General features: G+C 42.9%; 3 protein-coding genes across 3 annotated transcripts; 1 reads left to right on the top strand and 2 right to left on the bottom strand.

Annotated features, from left to right (window-relative positions):
• Positions 1–1353: 1353 nt before the first annotated feature.
• Positions 1354–17821, bottom strand: ppp1r21 (protein phosphatase 1, regulatory subunit 21). The gene is made up of 22 exons (XM_042065558.1): positions 16508–17821; positions 15790–15858; positions 15370–15516; positions 15124–15225; positions 14840–15004; positions 14429–14487; positions 14009–14103; positions 13728–13780; positions 13098–13247; positions 12896–12997; positions 12717–12805; positions 12461–12597; positions 12051–12143; positions 10655–10782; positions 8920–9072; positions 8398–8490; positions 6091–6363; positions 5605–5640; positions 5212–5328; positions 4229–4327; positions 3946–4074; positions 1354–3143 (listed from the first exon to the last, which is right to left on the bottom strand). Exons 1-22 carry the CDS (start codon positions 16559–16561, stop codon positions 3114–3116), a joined length of 2373 nt encoding a protein of 790 aa, XP_041921492.1. The 5' UTR covers positions 16562–17821; the 3' UTR covers positions 1354–3113.
• On the top strand, positions 16203–22430 carry exoc1l (exocyst complex component 1 like). Its single transcript, XM_042065561.1, has 4 exons — positions 16203–16265; positions 21032–21154; positions 21390–21553; positions 21756–22430. The coding sequence occupies exons 2-4, from the start codon at positions 21034–21036 to the stop codon at positions 22014–22016; spliced, it is 546 nt and encodes a 181-aa protein (XP_041921495.1). The 5' UTR covers positions 16203–16265; positions 21032–21033; the 3' UTR covers positions 22017–22430.
• LOC121685185 (phosducin-like protein 3) lies at positions 18354–20006 on the bottom strand. Its single transcript, XM_042065559.1, has 6 exons — positions 19744–20006; positions 19458–19557; positions 19200–19326; positions 18977–19123; positions 18582–18790; positions 18354–18463 (listed from the first exon to the last, which is right to left on the bottom strand). Exons 1-6 carry the CDS (start codon positions 19747–19749, stop codon positions 18423–18425), a joined length of 630 nt encoding a protein of 209 aa, XP_041921493.1. The 5' UTR covers positions 19750–20006; the 3' UTR covers positions 18354–18422.
• Positions 22431–22477: the final 47 nt, after the last annotated feature.

Genomic DNA, 22477 nt, shown 5'->3' with positions numbered 1-22477 from the left:
AATAATTTTCCAGCTAGATCTCAAGAGGTTGCAAATTGCATAGGCAATGGCATAGGGTGGATTTGCAGGGTTTGCGTTGGCTGTCTGCTATTGTTTGTTCCAGAGGTGTTTCTTCGCCTTTTTTTTTATTTCAGCCTACTTTCAGTTTCTTCGCCTTTCTTTATTTCAGCCTTTATTTCAGCCTACTTTCATTAGTTTGACAGAGGAACAGTTAACTTCATCTACCCCACCGTAGAGGACAGTTTAATGATCCAGACAGTCAAATACTGTTGCCCTCACCACACTCCAAAGTCAAAATACAGCAGCAATTAAAAGTACGGAATGAGTGGGGGACAAGGAATGAGAGTATCCAAGTATTACTGTAATTCATTAGAGAAGAGACAGCTGAACGGCAAGAACTAATTAGAGGGCCCAATAACCACGGTCACTGCCGGCCACAAAACAGAAGTCTGTAAGGAGACACCACCCAGGGTGGGGTTGGGAATACAGATGGGGTTTTCCCATCCCATCCCATCTGATCTTCAGCAGAGCATGTTAGAAGTCCAATAGACAAATATCAACACGGAAGCTTCTAGTCCACAGATACAATGTCCTACCATTCCATTAATTTAAATCAAAGTAGTAATTTTTGTATTGGTGTGGTGCTACGTGGCGCTTCACCACAAGTCTCTACCGTGTTGCACACATTTACAGACATCAGTCAGTCTCAAACATGAGCCACAACAATATATCATATATAGGCTATATATATACACACACACAACTTCCTATGTACATATACTAACAAAGTACAAAAGAAAAGTGATTTTGAACTCCTGAAGTGTAACCATTGAGCACAGTTCAATCATTATCATCCTTTAACTAACCACAAACCAGTCTCTGAAAGCAAACATCATAGCCACAGCATTACAAGAGTGTGCCCATGATGGGAAGGTACCGGGGGCCTTCCTTGGAACTTCTTTCCCACAGAAAAGCAAAGTGGGGAGTGGGAGGGGAGGGAGGGAATCCCTGCCAACCCCACAACACAGTCAGTGTAGAGCCCCCTTGGGAGCATGCCCAAAACAAACACAAAAACAAACACAGAAGAGCCGGAGTGGTGAGAGAGTTAGCACAGCGCTGGCAGTCTGCCATACAAATGTGATCAGTATGGGGAATCAAGAGCCCCCTCTCTCTACTCTCCCTGTTCTCACATGCTGACTGGCCATTTAACGTCTAATAAAGGCAGTTGTGATGAACAAGCTCACTCAAAGTAAACACTCCCACATTGAACAGGCTGAGGAGTGGAACCTTATTTTAGACTTAAAATGGAAAGAGGGTTTCTTATGTTTGATGTATAAACAAAAACAAAGTAGATTAGATTTTGAGTAGCACTTTTATTTTAATTTTGGAAATTTTAGTTGAATGACATACATTTTCTTTGCACAGACACTCAAAGGAGGTGTGTTGGCAATCTATTCACATTTTGTGTTCTCACAGTGGTTAACTTTTTCTGTGCCTATAAAAAAAAGAATAGCATGGAAATTCACTGGAAAATGTCATCTGTAAACTATCTTGCCAGTAATCTGACTTCACGTGTAAACGATGATATGAGTTGTTAGGAAACTCTTTCAATTAACTGGGGGAGAATGTGCACAGTTTGCCAACACACCATCATACAAATTAGCATTGATAAGCCACACAGAAAATGAAATGGAATAGATGTATTTCTATTCCAAACGTCAGATCACCACTGGTGTAAAAAACTATCGGCAGCATTGCAGCTCCAACGACTCTTTCACTGCTTCCTTTGCACATCTAGTGATGGTGTTTGTTTTCCGACACGTCAACATGAAACAACTTCATTGGTTCAGTGAAACATTCAGAGCCTTTTGAATAAAATGCCTATGTAGCACGTACATTTTTTAAAGAAAGAAAAAGCACACTGAACGACACATATTAAACATGATTCCTCTCCCCCCCCCCCCCCCCCCCCCTCCCAAGAGGTGTATATTCATACGTAACCCTTTTTGATCCATTGGTGATCCCTATTTTATTTTCAAACTGCCTCTCTAAAGACAGAAGTCAGTGCACAGCCATTAACAGTTGAGTTATGAGAGCGCTACTTTAAAAGTACTTTGAATAACAGGCCCATCAATTATTTTTCTCCAGATTCCCTTGGCCTCTAGTCCTCAAATACCAAATAGCTATTTGAGCTTTCTCCAGACACACTGAGAGAAACAATTGGAAGGTATTGTAAGTGTGTGTGTCCAAATCAGTGTCCTCTCTGTCATACCAACTAGATAAAGGCAAATCTATTCTTTTTTTTTCATGAACTTACTGGTGCATTTATATTCATTGTACATATTTGCTCTCATCTACAACTATCTTTGCATATAAAATTTATACAAGTTATACATTAATACAAAAAAACTGTCACTGCCAGTCCCTTAACAGTGCCTCCGTCACGCATGTAAATGAACAAATGAATTCTCACCACAAGCTCACATGATTAAAATGATCCCACACCCAATGCCCAAGACAAAAGTCCTTGTGTTTGACATGAATTTATCCCACGTTGGTGTGTGTGTGTGTGTAGCCACACAATTCATACAATTTTCCTTCTCTTCTCTCAGTCACACACACATGTACGCACACCTCCCTCTCTCTCACACACACACTCACTCCCCCTCTCTCACACACACACACACACGTTCAAACAGTAAGTAAGTAAAGCGTTGGGGCCCCTGAATCTATAAGCACTTCCTCAGGCTCGGCCCCTCCTGTGCTGGGCGTCATGTGCTGAGCAGTGGGCAGCTGCTTCCTGCCAGCTCCAGGAAGCACTTCACAAATACAGTTCATACACGTGTATGGAACCGGATGGGAGAAATAGAAAAGAAAAAATAAATCAGGTTTTCCTCTAGAAGAGAGCAGAGCAGCACACACACTCACTCACTCCCCAGAGCACCCCAGCAAGATAGAGAGAATTGCAGGAGAGTGGGCTCTCGCACTCTTTCTCCTTCTCTCGCTCTCTCTCTCTCTTCGTTGCCGTGGTGGTGATGGCAGGACAGTGCTGGATGGCCCCATAGCTTATCCCTCCAGTTTCCCTCGCGGTGTCCTTGGGGCCGGGTGCATCACTACCGGCCCTTATTCTTCTTAGAATTTCCCTGTAAATGGATACACAAAGAAAATGTATGAGAACAGTCATATGAGACTAAAGGAATTAGGATCTGTCAATGAAAAGCTTTACAAACCAAAACTTGATTCAGCGCATAATTGTCCCCATTTTTCCATATTGGTATTTGTGCAAGTATAATTTTGTGACTACCCTAAAGTCTATTAAGTAAACACAGGTAATGGGGGTTTAAGCAGTAGCTATGGATGAAAGTATCTACAGAATAGAACATGTAATGATACTCCACCCAAAACTTCAATAATCCCTAAAAACTCCTTGGCCAACACAGCTGCCAGCTTTTTTTATGTGAGCTGGGGCACAGGCAACTCACCTCACTCAGATCGTCAACATGAAAGCTGGCTGAAACACCAGCACACTCACTAACACACACCCTTTCATCTGAATGGTTGTAACAACAGCCCCTGTCACTTAAGTTGCCACTGGTCTAATGGCTTTCCCAGAGCCTGCAGGCAGGTGATTTTCCCATCAGTGCGGAAGCAGCCCGCGCAGTAATGCCCCACTCTGGCACCAGAAATACGACACCGGCTGTATGCCTTCATGGCTCCACAAGCACAACCCCAGATTTGGTCATTCACATTGATAACACGTGGGCAACATTATGTCACGCTTTTTGCAATTTCAAAAAATTTCTTTCATTTTATACAGGTTGGTGTGTTCAAATCGATTCTTATGAAAACTTCAATAACACTTTAAATGCAGGTGTTTTTACTAAACATTGAAACATGAAATGTGGTTTCCCTCTTCCATCTATGTGCACTTGGTGACTGGCTGACCTTGCTGCCCAGTTTGAGTGTGTCGATCTCCTCGCGCTGCTTGCTCAGGGTCTCGTTCATGCTGCACAGGTGATCACTCATCATGCTCAGTTGATCCTCATAACTGCGCTTAGTCGTGGCCAGCTCATCCTGCAGGCACAACACACACCATTAGACTTCAGACCCATAGTGTTTCATTCTGTAAGAATGTCTGTGTGTGTGATATCTGATGAGGGAGATGGTGTTATGTGAGTTGAGTGGGAACTTGGGTGTTTTGTTCTCCTACGGACACACGTGTTTGTACCTGCAGTCGTGAAATGTTTTGATTGGCCACCTTCAACTCTTCCGTCATGGCCTCACGAGATTTCTCAGCGATGGTCAGCCGTTTGGCCAGGGCACGACACTATGGGACACGACACATAAGCACATCTCAACACTAAACAATCATTCATTATGATTTACAAAAACATATACATCACATAAGAAAGACCAATGAACCAACACAGACATGCTCCACCATTTTGTATTGACAGGCATGTACATCTGTCCTTCATATGACCATATACAGTCAAAATGAATTTACAGATCATACAATGAGCTACTTAGAAAAATTTAAAAAAATGGCAAACTGTTACATAGTGTTGCTTTTAAAGCAGTATGTTATAAAGTCAGAGCCCTAGCCTCTGCATGGAGATGCAGTACCTGTCGCCTGAGCTACTCATCAGAGAAGCCACAGTGGCTGACTCAGAATCAGCCGGCCCTGACATCCACAACACCACACCACAGACAGAAGAATGCGCCACGCCTCTTACTCACAGTCATTACCAGTCGTCATTATTGCTACAAGAGTACTGCCTACACCCTGGGTGATTTCTTTTGTTTGTTTTGGGGATACTATGAGGTCAGACCTTCTGGCTGGCCACCGCGCACAAAAGGAAAAACATCCATGCTGCCAAAGGGCCATGGCCTAGTGAGCGCACGTCCCAAAGACAACAGCTTAGACAAAAGCCGTGGCAGCACCTGGCCTACTTCTGAGCTCATGCACCAGAGTCTTTCCTCCGCTATGAGTCAGAGGATGGGACAAAGACGGAGCGGAAAAAGGAAGAGGAACAAAAGGGGAAAACAGAAGTTTAAAAAATATTTATTACAAAAGTCAACTGGACTCCATACGGAAGCAAGGTGTAATATTAGGGGTGTGAGTGAGGCAACCAAAAAAAAAAACCTGACAAGCAATAAAACATTAAGAGGATTTTAAAAAGAAAATGAAAAGCATGGCAGTGCCCTTACCTCGGCGTGGAAGTGCACGGCTTTGCTGTCGGCCATCTGCAGCTGGGAGGTGAGCTCGGCCACTCGCGACATGTAATGGGACTTAATCAGATGCTCTCGTGACTCCTCTTCACTCACCTGCACGCGCGCGCGCACACACACACACACACACACACACACACACACACACACACACACACACACACACACACACACACACAGGGGTGTCCGCACAGGACCAGTTACAATTCTGTAGACCATTGTAGTACACAATAGACACCGGAGATATCTCTGGCTTTTTTGTTTTGTTACATTATGAAAATACTAGGTCAAAGCTGAATATGCCCTAATATGTTCCCAGGTCACTTCACCACTAGCCAAATAGCTTTGTTTTCAAAATAATTACAGACTTACATCTTCACTGCAAGTCGTCGTGGTCAGCATGCCGACCTGTAGAGACCAAAGGAAGAAAAGACGGTCAACTCCAACTACTCTTAAACAGGAAACACCAATAACACATGAAATCTATAACAGCAAATTACAGGCCAATAGCAGAGGAAATGCATGGTATTACTCTTGTAAGTGCTTGCACATCACAATCCTGGGGCTCATAAACAGAACTACCACATGATTCCATCTCCCCTAGCATCCAGTGAGGACTCAGGAACTGCTGTCATCCACAGACACCCAGGCACCCACCAGGCACAGAAACACAACACAGCAATAACTGCCGTGCTCTCAGGACAGCAATGAAGGGCATTACGGTTCTATGTTTGCATGCAGACCAATTAAGCAGGCAGCATATACTGCCCTGTCTAGCAGTGGAGACCGGAGCAATGCACTGTGGTGATGGTATCCTGTCTTTCTTCAATCGTGTGTCTGTGCCAGTGTAACACAAACCAGGCTCGTGCTCTGGGTGGCCTCCTTGCTAGCTCCTCTCTCCTCACAGTCCTGGTCCTGAAACCCTGACGAGCCGGGGCTGTCGTGGGCTGCGGGGGTGACGGGGGCCTGGGCGGTGGGAGCAGCACCCCCCATCGCGGCGGAGAGCTGGGCCTCAAGATCGGTGATGCGCTGGGTCTCCTTCTCCAGCCGCACGCGGCCCAGCTGGGCCTCCAGCAGCCAGTGCTCCTTCTCCTGCTCCAGACGAGCAATCTTCTCCTGAGACTGCAGCACCTGCACAAACACACACACACACAAATCACTGCACTGTGCTGGAATCAGTGTATTCATACACATAGGAACGTCACATATTACCAACCGTCATGTATGTCCAACCTCTTACGTGTATGTGTCACTTAATATTCATTTCTATACAAACCAAGATGGCCAATTTTATCTAAACTAGATGTACCTCAGAGCGGTACAAAATATGACCGCCGCCCAGTCCAGCACATTTTTTCCACAAAAAGAAATCACGCTGAAAGGCCTATATGATTCTAACGGTCTCACTAAATTGCATTATCCACACTCAATTCTCACTGGTATCTGCTAGACAACAAGTACCAAAACATGATTAGTTCATAGATTTCACATGTAAAATTAATTTTATACAACCTCACCTCCATCTTGCCTGTTTATAATTCTGAGAAATTCTTGATTGTTTGTGTTGTGTGTGTGTGTGTGAGTGTGTGTGTGTGTGTGTGTGTGCGTGCGTGCTTGTGTCTGTGACATTACTGTGAATGTATGTGTGTGTGTGTGTGTGTGTATCTGTTTGTGCACATGTGTGCACATGAAATGGGTTAACATGACCCCTGGAGGCAAACATACGGAAAAAAATGGTCATCCTAGGCCCTACAGTTCTCAAGATATTCACAGAGAACTGTGTCTGCCCTACCCTCCTTTCGGGGGGTCCAGTCCAGCGGGGGGGCTGCAGATCAAAACGAAAAATGACGGTTCCATGCTATCCATGTGGGGGTACATGCCCACCAAGTTTCGTGTACCCCGGTCTTTCAGTGTCCCGGGAATCCTTGTTGGTGTACGTCACTAAATGTACACATAAATTATTTTATTGTAAGGCCCCCCATGAACGGAATTCCACAAAACTTGGCGTGCATACAGAGGGTGTCATAATGATCATACACTTCCAATTTCGTGCAGTTTTGACTATGTTAGGTCACAGATACCTTCAATTACAACACCTCATTTTTACTTTTTTGTGTTTAACTAGGTGGCGCTATACATTAAATGAGTGGTTATGGAATGGGTTGACATGGCCCCTTGAGATCAACATACAAAAAAAAAAAAGGTCCTCCTAAACCCCACGGTTTTCGAGATATTCACAGAAAACTGTGTCTGCCCTACCCTCCTTTCGGGGGGTCCAGTCAAGCGGGGGGGTTACAGATCAAAACGAAAAACGATGGTTCCATGCTATCCATGTGGGGTTACATGCCCACCAAGTTTCGTGTACCCCGGTCTTTCAGTGTCCTGGGACTCATTGACGGAAATTTGGGCATGCGAAAAAGAAAAAAAAAAAGCTTCGCTGCGCGGCGGTCATAATTAGCTATGTACCAAAAATTACATTTTACCGTGACTCAAGAGCTGTAAACAGTGTTGTAAGGCTGCGTACAAATCCGCGTACAATTCCTCCAGTGGAATTTTGAATTGCGACGACGAGAATTCTCGGGCTAACCGTTGATGTGCAGTGAGAAAGGTTGGTAATAAGTACCCACTAGCCTAGCACTAAACTCAACTCAACACTTGTTCAAATCTACACACCTATGGCTACTGAAAAATATAAGGTTCATTTAACAAATGTTATTTTGAAGTATTAAAAAGCATTGTTGTTTTAGAATTTTCGAACAAAATGGTTGGTAATTAGCACGTTTACGATACAGTACATACATATACACACACACACACACACGTACATTCAAATACAGGCTGCATATATAACACAAAATAAAAACGAATGACAAAAAAGCACACATGTTTATGTAAACAAGCTGGCATGCCATGAACACCGCTGGTATGATGAACAACGTTTTACTGGGCCACTCCATGCAAAATGAGGGGGGGAGTAAAACCCCAACAAGATGATCAATCCCATTAGTAATGTGGTCCCGTCAATAATATGGTGGCATGCCATCAGGCCACGTGAGAGGACTCTGCAGTAAAATACAACACTAAACACCAGGCAATCTTTAGCAGCACCCCCTGTGGTGACAAACACCATCAGAGGTCAGGGGAGCTGAACGCTGGTCACCGTACCTGCTGTGTGAGTCCCTCTCGACTCTCCGTGGAGCTGGTCAGCACGTGGCGGTTGGTCAGGGCCTCGGTGTAGGGGACAGACTGCGGCCTGGCCTGGAGGAAAACACCCACGATGCTTTCACACACCAGCCACAAAAAAACACTCCACTCAACAACCTGCTAGAATAACGGAACGTGACAACACAAATTCTCTGCCCTTCTGGTCACTGTTGCTGTTACGTAAACGAAAGGCAAAGCAGTGAACCATAAACTAATCAGCCAAGGCGGCAGCGGCAGCAGCTAATAAAACAGCTGATCTAGAAGAGCTGTTAACGTCAATGAGGAATTAAACAAAAACAAAGGAGGATGGTGAAAGCCCCTTGAAGAGTGGCCGACATGTGTGGGCCAGTTGTAAGGGAGCCAGGGGAGAGGCGGTTAATTACATCCCTGAGCCGGTAAATGAGACTGTGTGTTTGTCCCCGTCAACAAGAGAGGGGTCGAGTGCGGGGGAGACAAATGGAAAGTGGTTCAGGGCGAGCTGACCTTCCTGACAGCTTGCATGTAGGCTGATGCCTGCTTCTTGTTACCCAGCATGCTCTCTGCCTGTACCGGGTTGAGGGTCCCCGAGCCCCCCCTGGGGCCGTAGCCGGTGGACGAGGTGAAGAAGTCCAGGTTGTTGCTGAAGAAGGTCGCAATCTGCAGGAAACACACGTCATCAGTCAGCGATGTACTAACTCTACCACGCATGCACTTCACCGCAGTGTTTTCAACTGTGGGAAGGACTTTATGGACTTTCAACATAAATGGCTGTTAAATTTAATTGACGCAAAAAGTATCTGCTTCTCTGTGCATTCATGTGCAATAGCAGTATTATCTTTCAGGACTAACAACCTGAACATAGATGCAGAGCGCACACACGCACACACACACACACACTCCAAGTGGAGTCTTGGCAGCCATCCTCCCCCTGCAGCCGTTAACTCCCTTCTCAGATAAACACTGTTTTCCTTGCTCTCTCTGCTGCTGGGAGTCTCTTGTCTGGAATATCACTGTATCAAAAAGCCAGCGGTGGACCTGGCAAAGGGACTCTCACTCACACTCTCTCTCTCTCACACACACACACACACCCACCCACAGATCAAAACAAAGAGTCACCTTTCTGTCCACACATACCATTCTACCTCTGAAACACATGGAGCTACGACAAAAAACAGCAGCTGTGGTGCAGACTCATAAATTATAAAATCTTGAACAAAGCCAGCTGTTTACACGTAGGACCTCATTCCCAGAAAAGGCAGAGGGAAACTTTCCAAACTGGCCACGTCAATATCACGACCGCTATCCTTATGCAACAAAGTGGAACTAAAGCAGTCACGCACACGTTACAGTATGTTGAGACTATAGGAAATGCATAGAGATTATAGAAGGTTTTGGACAGCATGCTAAAAGTGCAGTATAAGCTGGTCACTTATTGAGTCTGTGGTGCATTTGCCATTTTCAGACTGGACCACTTGCTGAGACTGGGCCATTGACTATTACCGTCAGACTACACCGGGCGCACAACTGAAGCGCTACGTTCACAAGGCGTAAAAATTGTTTTAAAAGATTGGTCTAATTGTTTTTCGAATGTGTGCACAGCTATCACATCTGGTATAGTCAGTTCCAATGATTACAGTAGAAGCTAATTGTAGCAGCATAAACTGTGCGACCGGAGGGCTTCATTTGGGGTGCCCGATGTAGCCTGGCTGTTAGCGGTCGCTGACTGCACTGCTCCACTGAGGGTGCGTTCCACAGCTGACCTAGGTGGAGGTCAGGTGAAGGTCACGACTTCTCTCAGCTCTCGGATGTAAAAACCTCCTCGGGGGAAAAGGCCTCCCATAAAACACCACTCTGAACATTTAGTCTCTCCTCTGACCCTGTAAAAGTCTCCACGCTAGTATCTATATGGCAGATCGTAATCCTTCAAGGAGAAACCTACGTGGTTTACACAGAGCGTAAATGGAGAGCAATAAAGGGCCTTTCTATTGTGAGAAATAAACCAACAGCCAATGCCATTGGCCAAACTTAGCTGCTACAGTTCCTCAGTCTAGTGGCTAAAATCTGCACAATACTGTGACACAATTACAGACTCAACAATTCTCTTTTGTCCATTGTCACAAACACGCTATTGCTACGTCAATTCTTCTCCCACACGTGTCAGCCAGTCTGCCATTCACAGTGACCACTCCACCAAACACTGTCGTTACTCAACTGCCGCTGACCGATGTCCTGGGCGTACCTTTTGGGTGCTGTTTGTGAGGGAGCCCAGTGAGGACAGCAGGCACTCGTTGGTGGTGCGCAGCTTCTGGGTGACCGTGGGCAGCTCCTGCTCCAGGCTGGCCTTCTGGCTGTAATGCTTTGACATCTCTGGGGTCGGCCCGGAACAGAAGAGAATGGTGGAAAGGGAGGGAGCCGGGAACAGAGGGAACTCAGTCAGTCAGCTGAATGAAATGCCCCCTAGCACATAATGTATTGGGCGGGTGACAAATACTAATATATATATATGTGTGTGTGTGTGTGTGTGTGTGTGTGTGTGTGTGTGTGTGTCTTTAGAAGAATTACAATTACTATAAGGCAAACAAACTGGAAGTGGAGTAGAAATCTGATGCAGGTTGAGTAGAATCATCAGTAATAATACTACATCCGGCTGGGATCAAGGAAGGCCAAACGGGCCACTATGCCAGCAATGTCCAGCAGCTGCATTCAGAACCCACAGAGTAGTGTCCCTTTGACGTCTGCAGCCAGCGCTTGTTTCAAATGTCACTGTGGGGCTCTCCGGTTGGCACACTCACTGATGGCCAACGACACAATAACCATCTGTTTATGTAAGTCATATCATGGAGAGACAAAGAACTCTCCTTCCTCCGATTTGGCCTGGTTCAACAAAATGTGTCAAAACTGCACTGACTGGATGTTTCAAAAGGATGGGGGTCTATGTGTTTTAGTTCGTGATTTATTTACAGTAGCTGTTTTTAAAACAAAAGTCATTCACCCAAATAAAAACATCCATGAGAAAAGCAATTGGTTTCTGTTAAGGTGTAGAACACAGTGCAAATGTTGATTAAATTATACATCTGCTCAACTAGAGATAAGATGTATGTGCAATCCCTAAAAGCATCAATGGGCTCTATGCACAACTCCATTTGGGATTCGCTTCCTACTGGGCAATCAACTTCCTGTTTACACTGTACACAGTAGGCTATGACAGAAAATTACAGATTACTGGCCTGTCAGTTTTAATATAGTAGGCTATTGCTAGTTGAATAACATAGCTCAATTTATCTAACCAGTTCAGTAATATCAGTTGCTTGATTATGGTTAAGAACATTTTACACCCTTTTCCCATTTGCTGGAGAGAATGGCACACAACATTTTCACAAAGTCGGTCTACATTACTGTGAGACGAGGTCCTGAAGACAATGACTATAGAAAAAAAGCCATATTTTCCAATGTTTTAATGTAAACAGGAAGTTGATATGCCAGCACAAGCAAATCCAAAATGGAGTCGTGCATAGAGCTTATACAGGACTCACGAGAGCACTACCACACTACCCAAAATGCCCTGCTGTGTATGAGGAGGTCTTGTGATTGGCAGGGGAGCCACTGGGCTTAAGTGCTTCTGCACGCTGACTTGCCTTTAATGGCGTCGTGAAGGCTGTGAAGGGAGGCAGCTAGCTGGGTGAACACCGCGCTGGAGCTGCTCTGAGGCATGGCATCCTCCTGCAAACCTGTCAGCAACAACAAACACACTTTAACACCCGCACTTGGTACAGCTGCCTCAATATTCAGTACGACTCCTTTTTGCTATATATAAAAGAAAGTCTCTTCTGATGCACTTATGGTGTTTTCAATGAATGGGATCTATGCATGGAACAGGATCCATCTGGTAAAGAGAAGTAATTTAAAATGAACAGAACAAAATGCTAAATTCAGTCCAGCTGATGCATTTTTCATTTTAAGTATATGAATATAAAATGGCAAAGAGACAAACAAAACTGGTGTCATGAAGAAGGCCAAGGGGTTCACCCAATGCACTGTGACTTACTCGGTAAGGCCAGTAAACTGATGTAGGTCTGAAGTTTCTCAAATACAGAGGTAACTCTCTTCATGTCATTCTGCAGCTCCTGGTTTTTGGAAGTGAGGGAGGTGCTGCAGAGAGGGGCTTCACACTCTTCCTCAAGGCTGGGGGAAAGGGGGGAGGAAAGGATCACTAACACAAACACACACCACACACACACACACACACAAACACACACACACACACACACACACACACACACCACTCTGCCAAATCTGCATACCTTTTGAGTTGGTAGGGCAAGATCTTCTGAAGGAAGTGTGTGTAGGCGGTGAAGTACTTTGAGAAGTCCTGCAGTTTGTTAACCGTCTCCTACAGATAAAAAGAGCATGTGTACCAGAGATAAAGCTCCATTTCCCCCTAGTGCACCGTAAAAAAAAAGCATGTGATGACAGGACTCACCAGCATGGTTACAGTGTCTTCCGTGATGCTTTGGTGCAGCTGCAAAAGGCCGTCTTCAAGTGGGCGCACGTAGGCCGCGTTCTCGTTCAGGTAGTGTGAGAACTGGAAAATGAACAGACAAAAAGGATATAACAACAGATCCGAATCAGATACTCTTGCACTGAACTACAACAGCGGGATGTTTTGGTTAGAGTCTGCTCACCTTCTGGTTGAGGGGGGAGATGGTCTCTATGGACGAGTCCAGGGGGTAGATGTGCACCCTCTGGTCAGTGTAGGAGTGGAGGTTGAGAAGGGCCGCCACCAGGTTCTGGACGAACCCAAGGGCCTGTCCCGCCACATCACGAGCCTTCAGCTGCAAGACAAATGCAATCACCAGCATCACCATTAGGATTACAGGAACTGCCAGCAACATAATCTTCCATCATTACATCCCAACAGGAAAAGAACTAAAAAGTCTACTTATTATTATACTACTATTAATCTACTTATTGTCTCTTTAGTTCCTCCCAGATAACAGGAACTAAAACAGGGATTGAGGGATTTAAATATCTCCTGCCTATTTGATTTCTATATGGACCAATACAAATATTCAAAGAGCCTCCATCACCACCAGGGATATTCTGATTAGGGTCTTATTCTTTACTATGACCTCAATTACGTAAATAACAAAGACTTCCAAGTTTGAATACGAGGCAATAACATTTGAACATGGTGATCACAGCCAAGGACACCATGGTCGGTCAGTCAATATCAATTTTCCCTCTGCATGCAGTACATATGGTACAATCTGCCATTGCTATTGCTGAGGAGAAGAAGAGAGACACAAACTCACCTGGTGCCTCCGGTTGTGTGGAGGAACGTTCAAGCTGTTGTAATCACTAAATTCTAATGAAGGGAGGAAAACCACAAATAAAAACACAAAACACATGCTTATCACACACACTTTAAGCACGGTTTTCTGCTCAGTTCCACTTATTCACTCCAAAACAACAACAGAGCAGTTAAGAACTCCCAAAGTGCCACTGAAAAAAGCTACTACAGGTTTGACCATGCAAGCTTCACACCGCATACTGTACACAAGAGAGCACTGTCATGCAGAGCTAAACCACTGACTGGTGTCGTTGAAGGGCACTTTCTCCTGGATGACACTGCTGCTTTGTTTCAGCTGCCGGTTCAGCTCCATCTGGTACTTTCTCAGCTGCTGCTGACTGGGGAGGGGAAAGACAGAGATGACACAGGAGAGGGAGAGGGAGGGGGGGGGGGGGGGTAGCAAACCACCACAAAAATAAAATATAAATGGATAACCGTTCAAGAGGACAAACACAACATGGATCGCTTTCTGAAACATTATCATTACAATGTCATGGCTCAAAGCAAGGACAATTGCTGTGCCTGAAGTTATCAGAAACTCATATAAAGTCACTTATCCATTTTCAGCATCAAATATCCATTTTCAAATCTTAAACAACCTTGCCCACACCTAAATTCATTTTAGCTCTGCAATGTATTTACTTGAGACCAAATATTTCTTACCACTCCTCTGTGCGTATTCGACAGTCCTTGGCCTCCCTTTCCAATGTCTGTGCATTAACCTGCCAAAGACGGAAGCAGCAAAGCATCAGACATCATATTACAAAGGATTCAGTTTCCATTCATCCTCTTCAAAGACGTATCCTGACTCCATATCTCATCTCCATATCACTGAACTAGATCATGTGACACACTTCTCAGTGCTGATACTAGTCTTATAGATATTCAAACCGCAAACAGAATTTCCACTCACACCGTCCAGGAACAATGTGGTTATAAAAAGATTCACAAGATACTCTTTTTCTCACTAAAATCTTTTGATATATGTGTATGAATCACTCTCCATCTTCCTCAAAACCTGCCTGCCTGCCCGCCCGTCATCATCACGCCCAACCTCTCTTTTCTTCCTCTCACCTCTAATCGCGCCTTGTCACTCTGCAGCTTCTCGATGGTCTCCATGTACTTGCTGGTGAGGCCGTCAACCACGGCCTGGTGTTGCTCGGAGCCTTTCTCCAGCTGCTCCAAGCGAGCTTTCAGCTGGGCTTCCTGCCTCCGGTGCTGCTCATCGGCCTCATAGAACTGCACACAGAACCAACCGGTATCACTGCACACCGCAGGGCTAGTGCGAGACTCTACTTCGATAATGCAAAGTAACTGATACCGGTTTACTGGGATTGTACTACTTTAACTGTGCACACCTGAATGTGGAGCCGCTCATTCTCCTGAATCTTCTTCTGTAGGTCCTCATCAAACACAATCTGAGTCTGCATGTTCGGCTGGGAGGGTGAGTCTCCTTTACTCTTTTGGGGGGGAAGCAAAAAAAAAAAAGTATAAACCTAGTTCCATAAGCAGTCATGCTAAGCTTTCTGACCTGATTGGTGACATGTCTATATCAACTCAGGGTTATTCCTCCTCCTCCTCCTCCACCACCAGTTCCTCCTCACCTTGCTCTTCTTGCCCTTTGCCTCAGAGGCCAACAGCTCCTCTTGGAGCAGCTCCACCCGTTTGGCCAGCTGCTGGTTCCTGAAGCTGAGGCTGTCCATCTCCTGCTCCACCTTCCTCAGGCTCTGCTCCCTCTGCTTCAGCTCATCCTGTAGACAACGAGTACATCCACACAGAGAGTGATGGCAGTGGTCCAATAGACATATTTATAAAATGCAAATACAACATGACAACAGGGTCTAATAAGATTTTATTCACTCTCACAACACATTTAATGAATGTAAACATTGTGTGTTCATGTCCTACTTTTTGAACAGACAGCTCTTTAAAGAAAGAAATTGAAAAAATAATGATATATATTTGTCTACACTGAGGATGTTTATAAAATTGTCATGACAGTGAGCTGTCTGGAATGAAAATACCTTCACTGAAGCAGAGGTGGCCTGCTCATCCACCACAGCTTTCTTCAGGACTTGGTTCTGGGCCCGGAGCTACAACCATTGAGAAACATTAACAATTATGACTACCGGTATATTATGCTGACACATCAGCCTGCACAACTGATCCTTCTTCCTGTCTCAAGTAAGTGGAAGGATGTGTGTGTGTGTGTGTGTGTGTGTGATAGAGAGAAAGTCTACAGCAACATTGAGAGTTAAAGTGTGTAACACAATAAATCATATTTAAAAAGCTAAAAACTGAGTTCCCACAAGCTTTTTTTATTGGGTCTACAGTCTTGTGCTAGAGGGCCTTGTCTTCAACTCTAGCAACTTGAATAAAAGCTAAGCTCAAAAGTCAAAAGGAAACGCTCTGAATTCCCGTGATGTCAGCTGACCGTTTCAGTCTCTGCAGAGCAAGCACATTCGCCACGTTTTATGGTTTACCAATTACTTTTTAGACAGTTAAGTTATAATTAATTTCTATCCATATATACATATTGTATTTTGCATTATTTTAACTATACTGTTACAAAATAACAGTCTCAATCCTTTATCCAAGCCACGCTGTTGCGCCAATCAGTAACGTTAACGTTAGGTGTGATATTTTCTAAATATGCAGCCAGGGCTAGAAGGTCTGCAGAACAAAATACGATAGCAATAGCAAGCTCGAACGGGGGGGGGGGGGGGATAGTCAGGTTCTCACCTTTGAATACTCCTGGGCCAGTTTGGTATATTTTGATTGAAGGTCTGCTGCCATATCTTCTGCACGGCACCCTGGCTAGTGAAGCTAGCTCGCTATTGTTACTGTTAACTTGACTATTTTGCTGTCTAACACGTTGTTAAACGTTGGCTGTGTAGGTAATGTTATCTTCCTTTCTTCGGAGGTTGAAATAACCGACGATTTGTGAAAATGGATTTAACGTTTCTTAACTAGATACAGCATATCCACATCATTTGACTAAAAGGAAGCAAGATGATCTGACGTTACGTTATGGTGGATAATTTAACGGTAGCCAGTTCGCTATGCTAACTAACATTAGATATGTGGAGTATTATCAAATAACAAATTGGTAACAGTTAGTTCTAGTAATGTAGGACTAGTCAGCCTAACGTTCGCGTTTAACACAAATTAGGGTGAGCAAATCTTAACCGAAACGAAATGTTAAGTTAACATTACAGTGTGACTGTAAGAGGAGTTAACATTAGTGATGTCCAAACATAAATTATGTCTGCCCGACTAACAAAATGCTGCTGCTATGAAAATAAAGTAACGTTAAAAGTAGGAAGAATCGTCCGGCTAATAGGTTTACACAACTATCTCAGATTGCTTGCTAACGTTGCAACCCATTTTCTCTGTAAAGTCAGCGTATTAACGCGTTAAGGTCCCAACCAAACTACCTGGGCAGCTGGATTAGTGTTAGCTTGCGGTCATCTTGTGAATGACAGCTATCACCTGTTAGCCGCTTAGGAGAGGGTACGAATAATAAGCGAGAAATTCTGAAATGGTAATGACCGAGCCCGTTTTCTCTGGTAATGACAAGAAAGTTTAGAATGGCTAGCAAGCTAACATTATAGAGACAGATATGAATGCTAGCAGCCTGTCTATCTTGCGACGGCTAGCCTGCTTAGTTATAGCTAGTTAGAATCGCTAGAAGTACATCGACATTTGTTAGAGAGCCAACAAATTGATCTCAGTGTCCCTGTATCTGACAGGTATGGCAGTAATACCATCGATCTTTTCGATGTCTTAATCCACAATTGCATTCCATCATTCACAAGTATTCGCCGTGACAGAACTGTAATGTTGGTTGTCTTGGCAGACAATGGGTCAAATGCCGATGTCGGTGGCTCCTGTACCACCTATCCTATCCTATCCTATCCTCGTAGCTCCCATCAGATTTTGTTATGCTAGCAGCTATCCAGCTAGCAAGCTAACTGGCATATCCCGCTGTAATTCATTGAAGTTCAAAGTTCATATTGGGAGGGCCATATTCAATGATGTCAGCACTATCTTTCTCCAAGAAGATATAATACTGAAAACGAAAATGGAAATGGTTTATTAAGATGATGTAATTAACTCAGTTGGGGCCTATTTCTGTTTAGGTTTATGAGAGTTTTGATAGGGTGAAGTGACATCCTCACTCCACTATTTTGAAGTTTATGCATTTCTGCATTTTTAATATGAGGATGCCCTCTGGTAGTTCACTTTGGGTCCACAGGTCAATGAACCAGGGTTCAGAAGGCCTATTTATGCTGTTATGCTATTGATGATGTAAAAATAATTCTAATAATAATTATTCTCTCTGTCATTGTCATATCTGATGCACATCTGGAGCAGTAGGCCTACACTCAGCAGACATGAATGCAGTCCAATCAGCTGTGCTTTGTGAATGACAGTGGGAATTGGAAACGAAAATGGGATACTGTGTTGTTTTACTTTACCTCACCTTTAGAGCGGGTGGACAAAATGTCGGCCTAAGTAAAACTTTCACTCCCTGACCCATACATTTATAGCTGTCTCAAATTGCACCATGAGAGACGGAGTCCTCTTTGAATTATGTATTTGTTTATTTGAAAAAGTACTGCAGTATATTACCAAACCAAGAAGAAAACAGCTCTCAGTCTATGGCCCCCACAAAATACAGAAGCCATTTCAGTTCTAGGGAGAAAGACATTGACTCCAAATGAATGTAACATAATTTTATTTATTTCAGTTCTAATCAAAATTGTCACTTGTGGATAATCTCTTACTTTTCCACTACCAATAGTGTTCTTACCTTCCTCAAGAACATTTCTGCCTCCACATTCTTGTTCACCTATCATACTATTCCTCAGGCAGCCATTTTCATAGATAAACACCGTAGGGAGGTGCCTCTCTGGATAGTTTGGGATACAGCTGCTGTCAAGAATTCTGAGGAACTTGGTGTCAGGGAATTTGGGAGCCAGTCTTAAGAAGTGGTGATTCATGAGGAAGCACAATGGAATCCTGAGAGAGAGAGAGAGAGAGAGAGAGAATATCATTCTCAGCAGAACAAACCATAATAGGAAGAAGAGAGGACCGAAATGCAAAAGAGTGATCATATAACTTAAAACAGAATTATGGACTTTAAAAAGTAATTTAACTGTTAATATTGCTTTAGCTATAGGTGTTGTTTGCCTCATGAATACAGACCCTGGCCTGTAGAGGAAAAGTAAAACTTTGACCCCTCTCCCTGCATGGGTAACCTCTTTTACATAGTCTTCTCCTGTTATCTCTCTCAGCTGCCCAAATGTCTCTCTTTTCTTTCTTTTCGGCTGCCACACCTGACAGTGACTAAACCTGGCAAAAAATAAAATAAATCAATGATACCTAGCTATATATTTTTTCAATCTAAATATTTTGTCTCCTCCCATACTTGCTAACGATGTCATCATCATAGTTGTCATCGTAGATGCCATCCTCCTCCTCCTCCTCCTCTGCTTCCTCCTCTTCATCATATCCTAATTCTTCCTCAACATCTGGTCTTATATAGTCCTCCACAACTTTCCCATTAAAATAATTAGAATTGATTTACGTAATTCGGAAAACATTTAGGTCTAATGCAGGTCTGAAGTACAGATAAAATGTGTGAGTTTATTTTTGTGTCCATGTGTCAAGTGTATTCTAAAAATACCATAATTTGTTCCATCCAGTTTATCAGTTACTGGGTCTAGATATTCATTTCCATGTGTTGGTCCTTTGGAAATCAGTGAACAATGTTCTCCCTCCTCTTCCTTATTCAGCGTTAGTTGGTTATTTAAAAAAAAAAAAAAAAAAAATGAACGTTTACTGTCAAGAGTGATTCGCAACAAAATAAAAAGTAGCCTAAACCATCAGCATTATTTTCTGTAATTAAAACAAATGTTGGCAAGACATTTCTTTTCATTGTTTACAAATAATATTGGTCTAAATTCACTCACCTGCATTGTTCCCAAATGTTTTTTCAGTTCCTCAGACACTTTTGTAGCCTAGTATAGCAATGATTACTTATAAATGAAATAGTTGTTTACTTCTAAATTATGGCATTATTTCCATAATTCCAAAGTGATGAATTCTGAATTCTGTTATGGCAACAGATATAATACAAGCACAACAATATTTTGTTTGAACAATCATCGACTTGTTTTGTCCCTTTGGTCTCTCTCAGACACTGTTTTTGTTTTTAACATGCATCTTGGGTAATCAGATCACAAGTGGTCAGTTCTAAACAGGTGTAAAAAAGCACAGTGCCGATTAAACCACTTCCCAAGGTCGTCAGGAATGCACAATGGGAGTTCTAATGAATGTGATGCAATGGAATCTTAACACAAGTGGGCAACGTCTCTGGCTGTATTGGATACATGTGTAAACGTAGATTCTCAGCTTCTCACCATTTTTTTTAACAAATGTAACACATGTAAACTGGCCTTCAGTGCTAGAAGTACACAAACACCCAAACAAACCATTTCTTAGCCTCATTTGTTGACAATGGACTATACTGTGATCACAAAATCTTCAATATGACAAATCTTGCATTCAATAGCCACCTGACAAACTTAACTAGGCCATAGTTGAATAAGATCAATATTAAGGTGACATATCAGCCTGTTTGATAGTTATGTGATTTATTTACATGTTTTGTGGAGAGAAAAGAAAATACACACACACACACACACACACAGTCAGGTAAAACACATTATACCCAAAGTGCTTTCACCCTGAAAGCAGATATTCAATTATTTGACACCAGAGTGTACAATTGAATAATGGTGTCAAAGGTGTCCATAGATATTTTTAATGAGTTAATGTTCTCCGGCATGATGCTTGTGCATCCTTCAAACAAACTCATGTGCACTTGCTTCTGTTGTCTTGAATTTCACTGCCAAAATGCAGGCTAATGGCAGTAAATTCTTAATGGAGGTCACGTCTCTGTATCCTGCCATGATAAAAATGATTGTAATGCACCCTAATTGAGGTTGCAATAAAGCTATAGATGGAAGAAACGTTTGATTGCCAAAGTTCTCTCCTGGTCCTCTGGGGGAATTTAATAAATATTCATGAATCCATGACAGAGAGAGAGAGAAAGAGAGAGAGAGAAAATTATAGAGAGGGAGAGAAAAAGAGGAAGGCAGACAGAGAACCTCCACAAAAAAGATCCTGACTCAGAAACAACTGTGTCCTCTTGAAGGCGAATAGTCCCTTTTTGTTGGTTGTCTCATTCTTTTTTAGAAATGTCTTCCTTGTTAAAAGAGGAGTTGCAGAAGCGTCTGTTCTCGCCAGAGGGACAGACGTTGAAAGACTTCATAGAGATCGAGGAACCAGTGCAGTGCAGACATTTCCTCTGTGTCTCAGGTAAATTATCACTTTTATTTATAATGCCCATAGTAAAGGCAGTCAGTGACTATATTAACTATCATAAAAGGTTCAGGAAAAAAAATAGCAATTGTGTGAATTTGTTTTGACATGAATTGTTTAGTATATCTTTTAGGAAAAATGTATTCAGAAATTCATAAATGTAGAGTATGTCTATATAATAATGTAGAAATAGACAGGAATGAAAATGTTAATGTCTTTATGGTGGCTAAAGTGTTGAAGAACAAGGAGGTCCAGCTGTCTGTGGTGCAATGCCAGAAACATCAGTCATGTAACTCTAAAAGATTGAGACGGTCTCATTTCGTGGACTTCTACCAGAAAATTGAGGTGTGGCTTTTGCAGGACCTTGTACTGCTTGATGGAAGGAATCCTGACATAGTGAGTGCCTCAACTTGTCTGTCTATCTATCTATTTATCTATCTGTCTTTCTATTTATTGATATGTTTTAAACAGTGAATTTATTCAACTGTATTAGACTGTGCCACACTTTATTTGTGACTCAGATAGCACTGAAAATAGTACTGAAAAATCAAACTGTCCATTAAATATACTTTTCTTCCTCCCTTTGCTCTCTTTTTAGGATGACCCATGCTTCCTTATGCATTTTACTTCCATTCGTTTTGTCAGGGCAGTCAGCTGTGCTGCAAAGTATTCCTTTGCACGCTCTCTGGTTGCCCTAAGCAGCTCACATGACCAGTCTCCAGTCACCTTGAAGAACTTTGACCAGAATTACATCCAACCAGCCTTCGTCTGCTCTGACCAGGGAGACTGCACAGTGCTTATGAGAGTCTGCTTTTATGCTGTCAACCTTGTGTGGCTCTCCATGTGCCCTGCTCCTTAATGTTTCTGTTACACCACTGATGAAAAGGTGTCAGAAATCTAGAGCAGAATATTAGCATTATACAGGGTTCAAACCTTTCTCCTTGACTTGGACACTGGACCTGGCCATTGCTGTATTTTTACACTGTAAGAATGTGTTTTATAATAAAATAGTACTGTACATTGTTTGTATGAACCTTGTTAAGTTAGAAAAAACAGAACATATTACATGTGATGCAATCATGTACACAGTCAATAATGAAAACTGCCATAGAACATTGTTCGTGTCCAACCTGATAATCTGTACAAGCTCAGTTTAGGCTTTGTGTAATTGCTTACATTTACTGTTGTCCTACAAATTTACATTTATTTAATTATTTATTTATTAATTATACAGCAAGTTGCTTCTCATCCTTGAAAATGTACTGTAAATACAAAAAGGCCTACTTACTTGTAAATGTGTGTATTCAAAAGAAGAAATAA

The sequence above is a fragment of the Alosa sapidissima genome, chromosome 16 (genome assembly GCF_018492685.1).
Source record: "Alosa sapidissima isolate fAloSap1 chromosome 16, fAloSap1.pri, whole genome shotgun sequence".
In the NCBI taxonomy this organism is placed as follows: domain Eukaryota; kingdom Metazoa; phylum Chordata; class Actinopteri; order Clupeiformes; family Clupeidae; genus Alosa; species Alosa sapidissima.
This window is presented reverse-complemented; position numbering and strand designations above follow the sequence as displayed.

Excerpts from the sequence above, each read along its gene's own strand:
- exoc1l (XM_042065561.1), top strand. The coding sequence starts at position 21,034 with ATGTCTTCCTTGTTAAAAGAGGAGTTGCAGAAGCGTCTGTTCTCGCCA. Across the intron at positions 21,155-21,389 it reads ACATTTCCTCTGTGTCTCAG|TGTTGAAGAACAAGGAGGTC; the intron begins GTAAATTATCAC and ends TGGTGGCTAAAG. Across the intron at positions 21,554-21,755 it reads ATGGAAGGAATCCTGACATA|GATGACCCATGCTTCCTTAT; the intron begins GTGAGTGCCTCA and ends CTCTCTTTTTAG.
- LOC121685185 (XM_042065559.1), bottom strand. Across the intron at positions 19,327-19,457 it reads ACTGGATGGAACAAATTATG|TTGTGGAGGACTATATAAGA; the intron begins GTATTTTTAGAA and ends TTAATGGGAAAG. Across the intron at positions 18,464-18,581 it reads CAGAAATGTTCTTGAGGAAG|AACTGAAATGGCTTCTGTAT; the intron begins GTAAGAACACTA and ends CTTTCTCCCTAG.
- ppp1r21 (XM_042065558.1), bottom strand. The coding sequence starts at position 16,561 with ATGGCAGCAGACCTTCAATCAAAATATACCAAACTGGCCCAGGAGTAT. Across the intron at positions 12,806-12,895 it reads AAGACACTGTAACCATGCTG|GAGACGGTTAACAAACTGCA; the intron begins GTGAGTCCTGTC and ends TTTTATCTGTAG. Across the intron at positions 8,491-8,919 it reads ACATGCAAGCTGTCAGGAAG|GCCAGGCCGCAGTCTGTCCC; the intron begins GTCAGCTCGCCC and ends GTTTTCCTCCAG.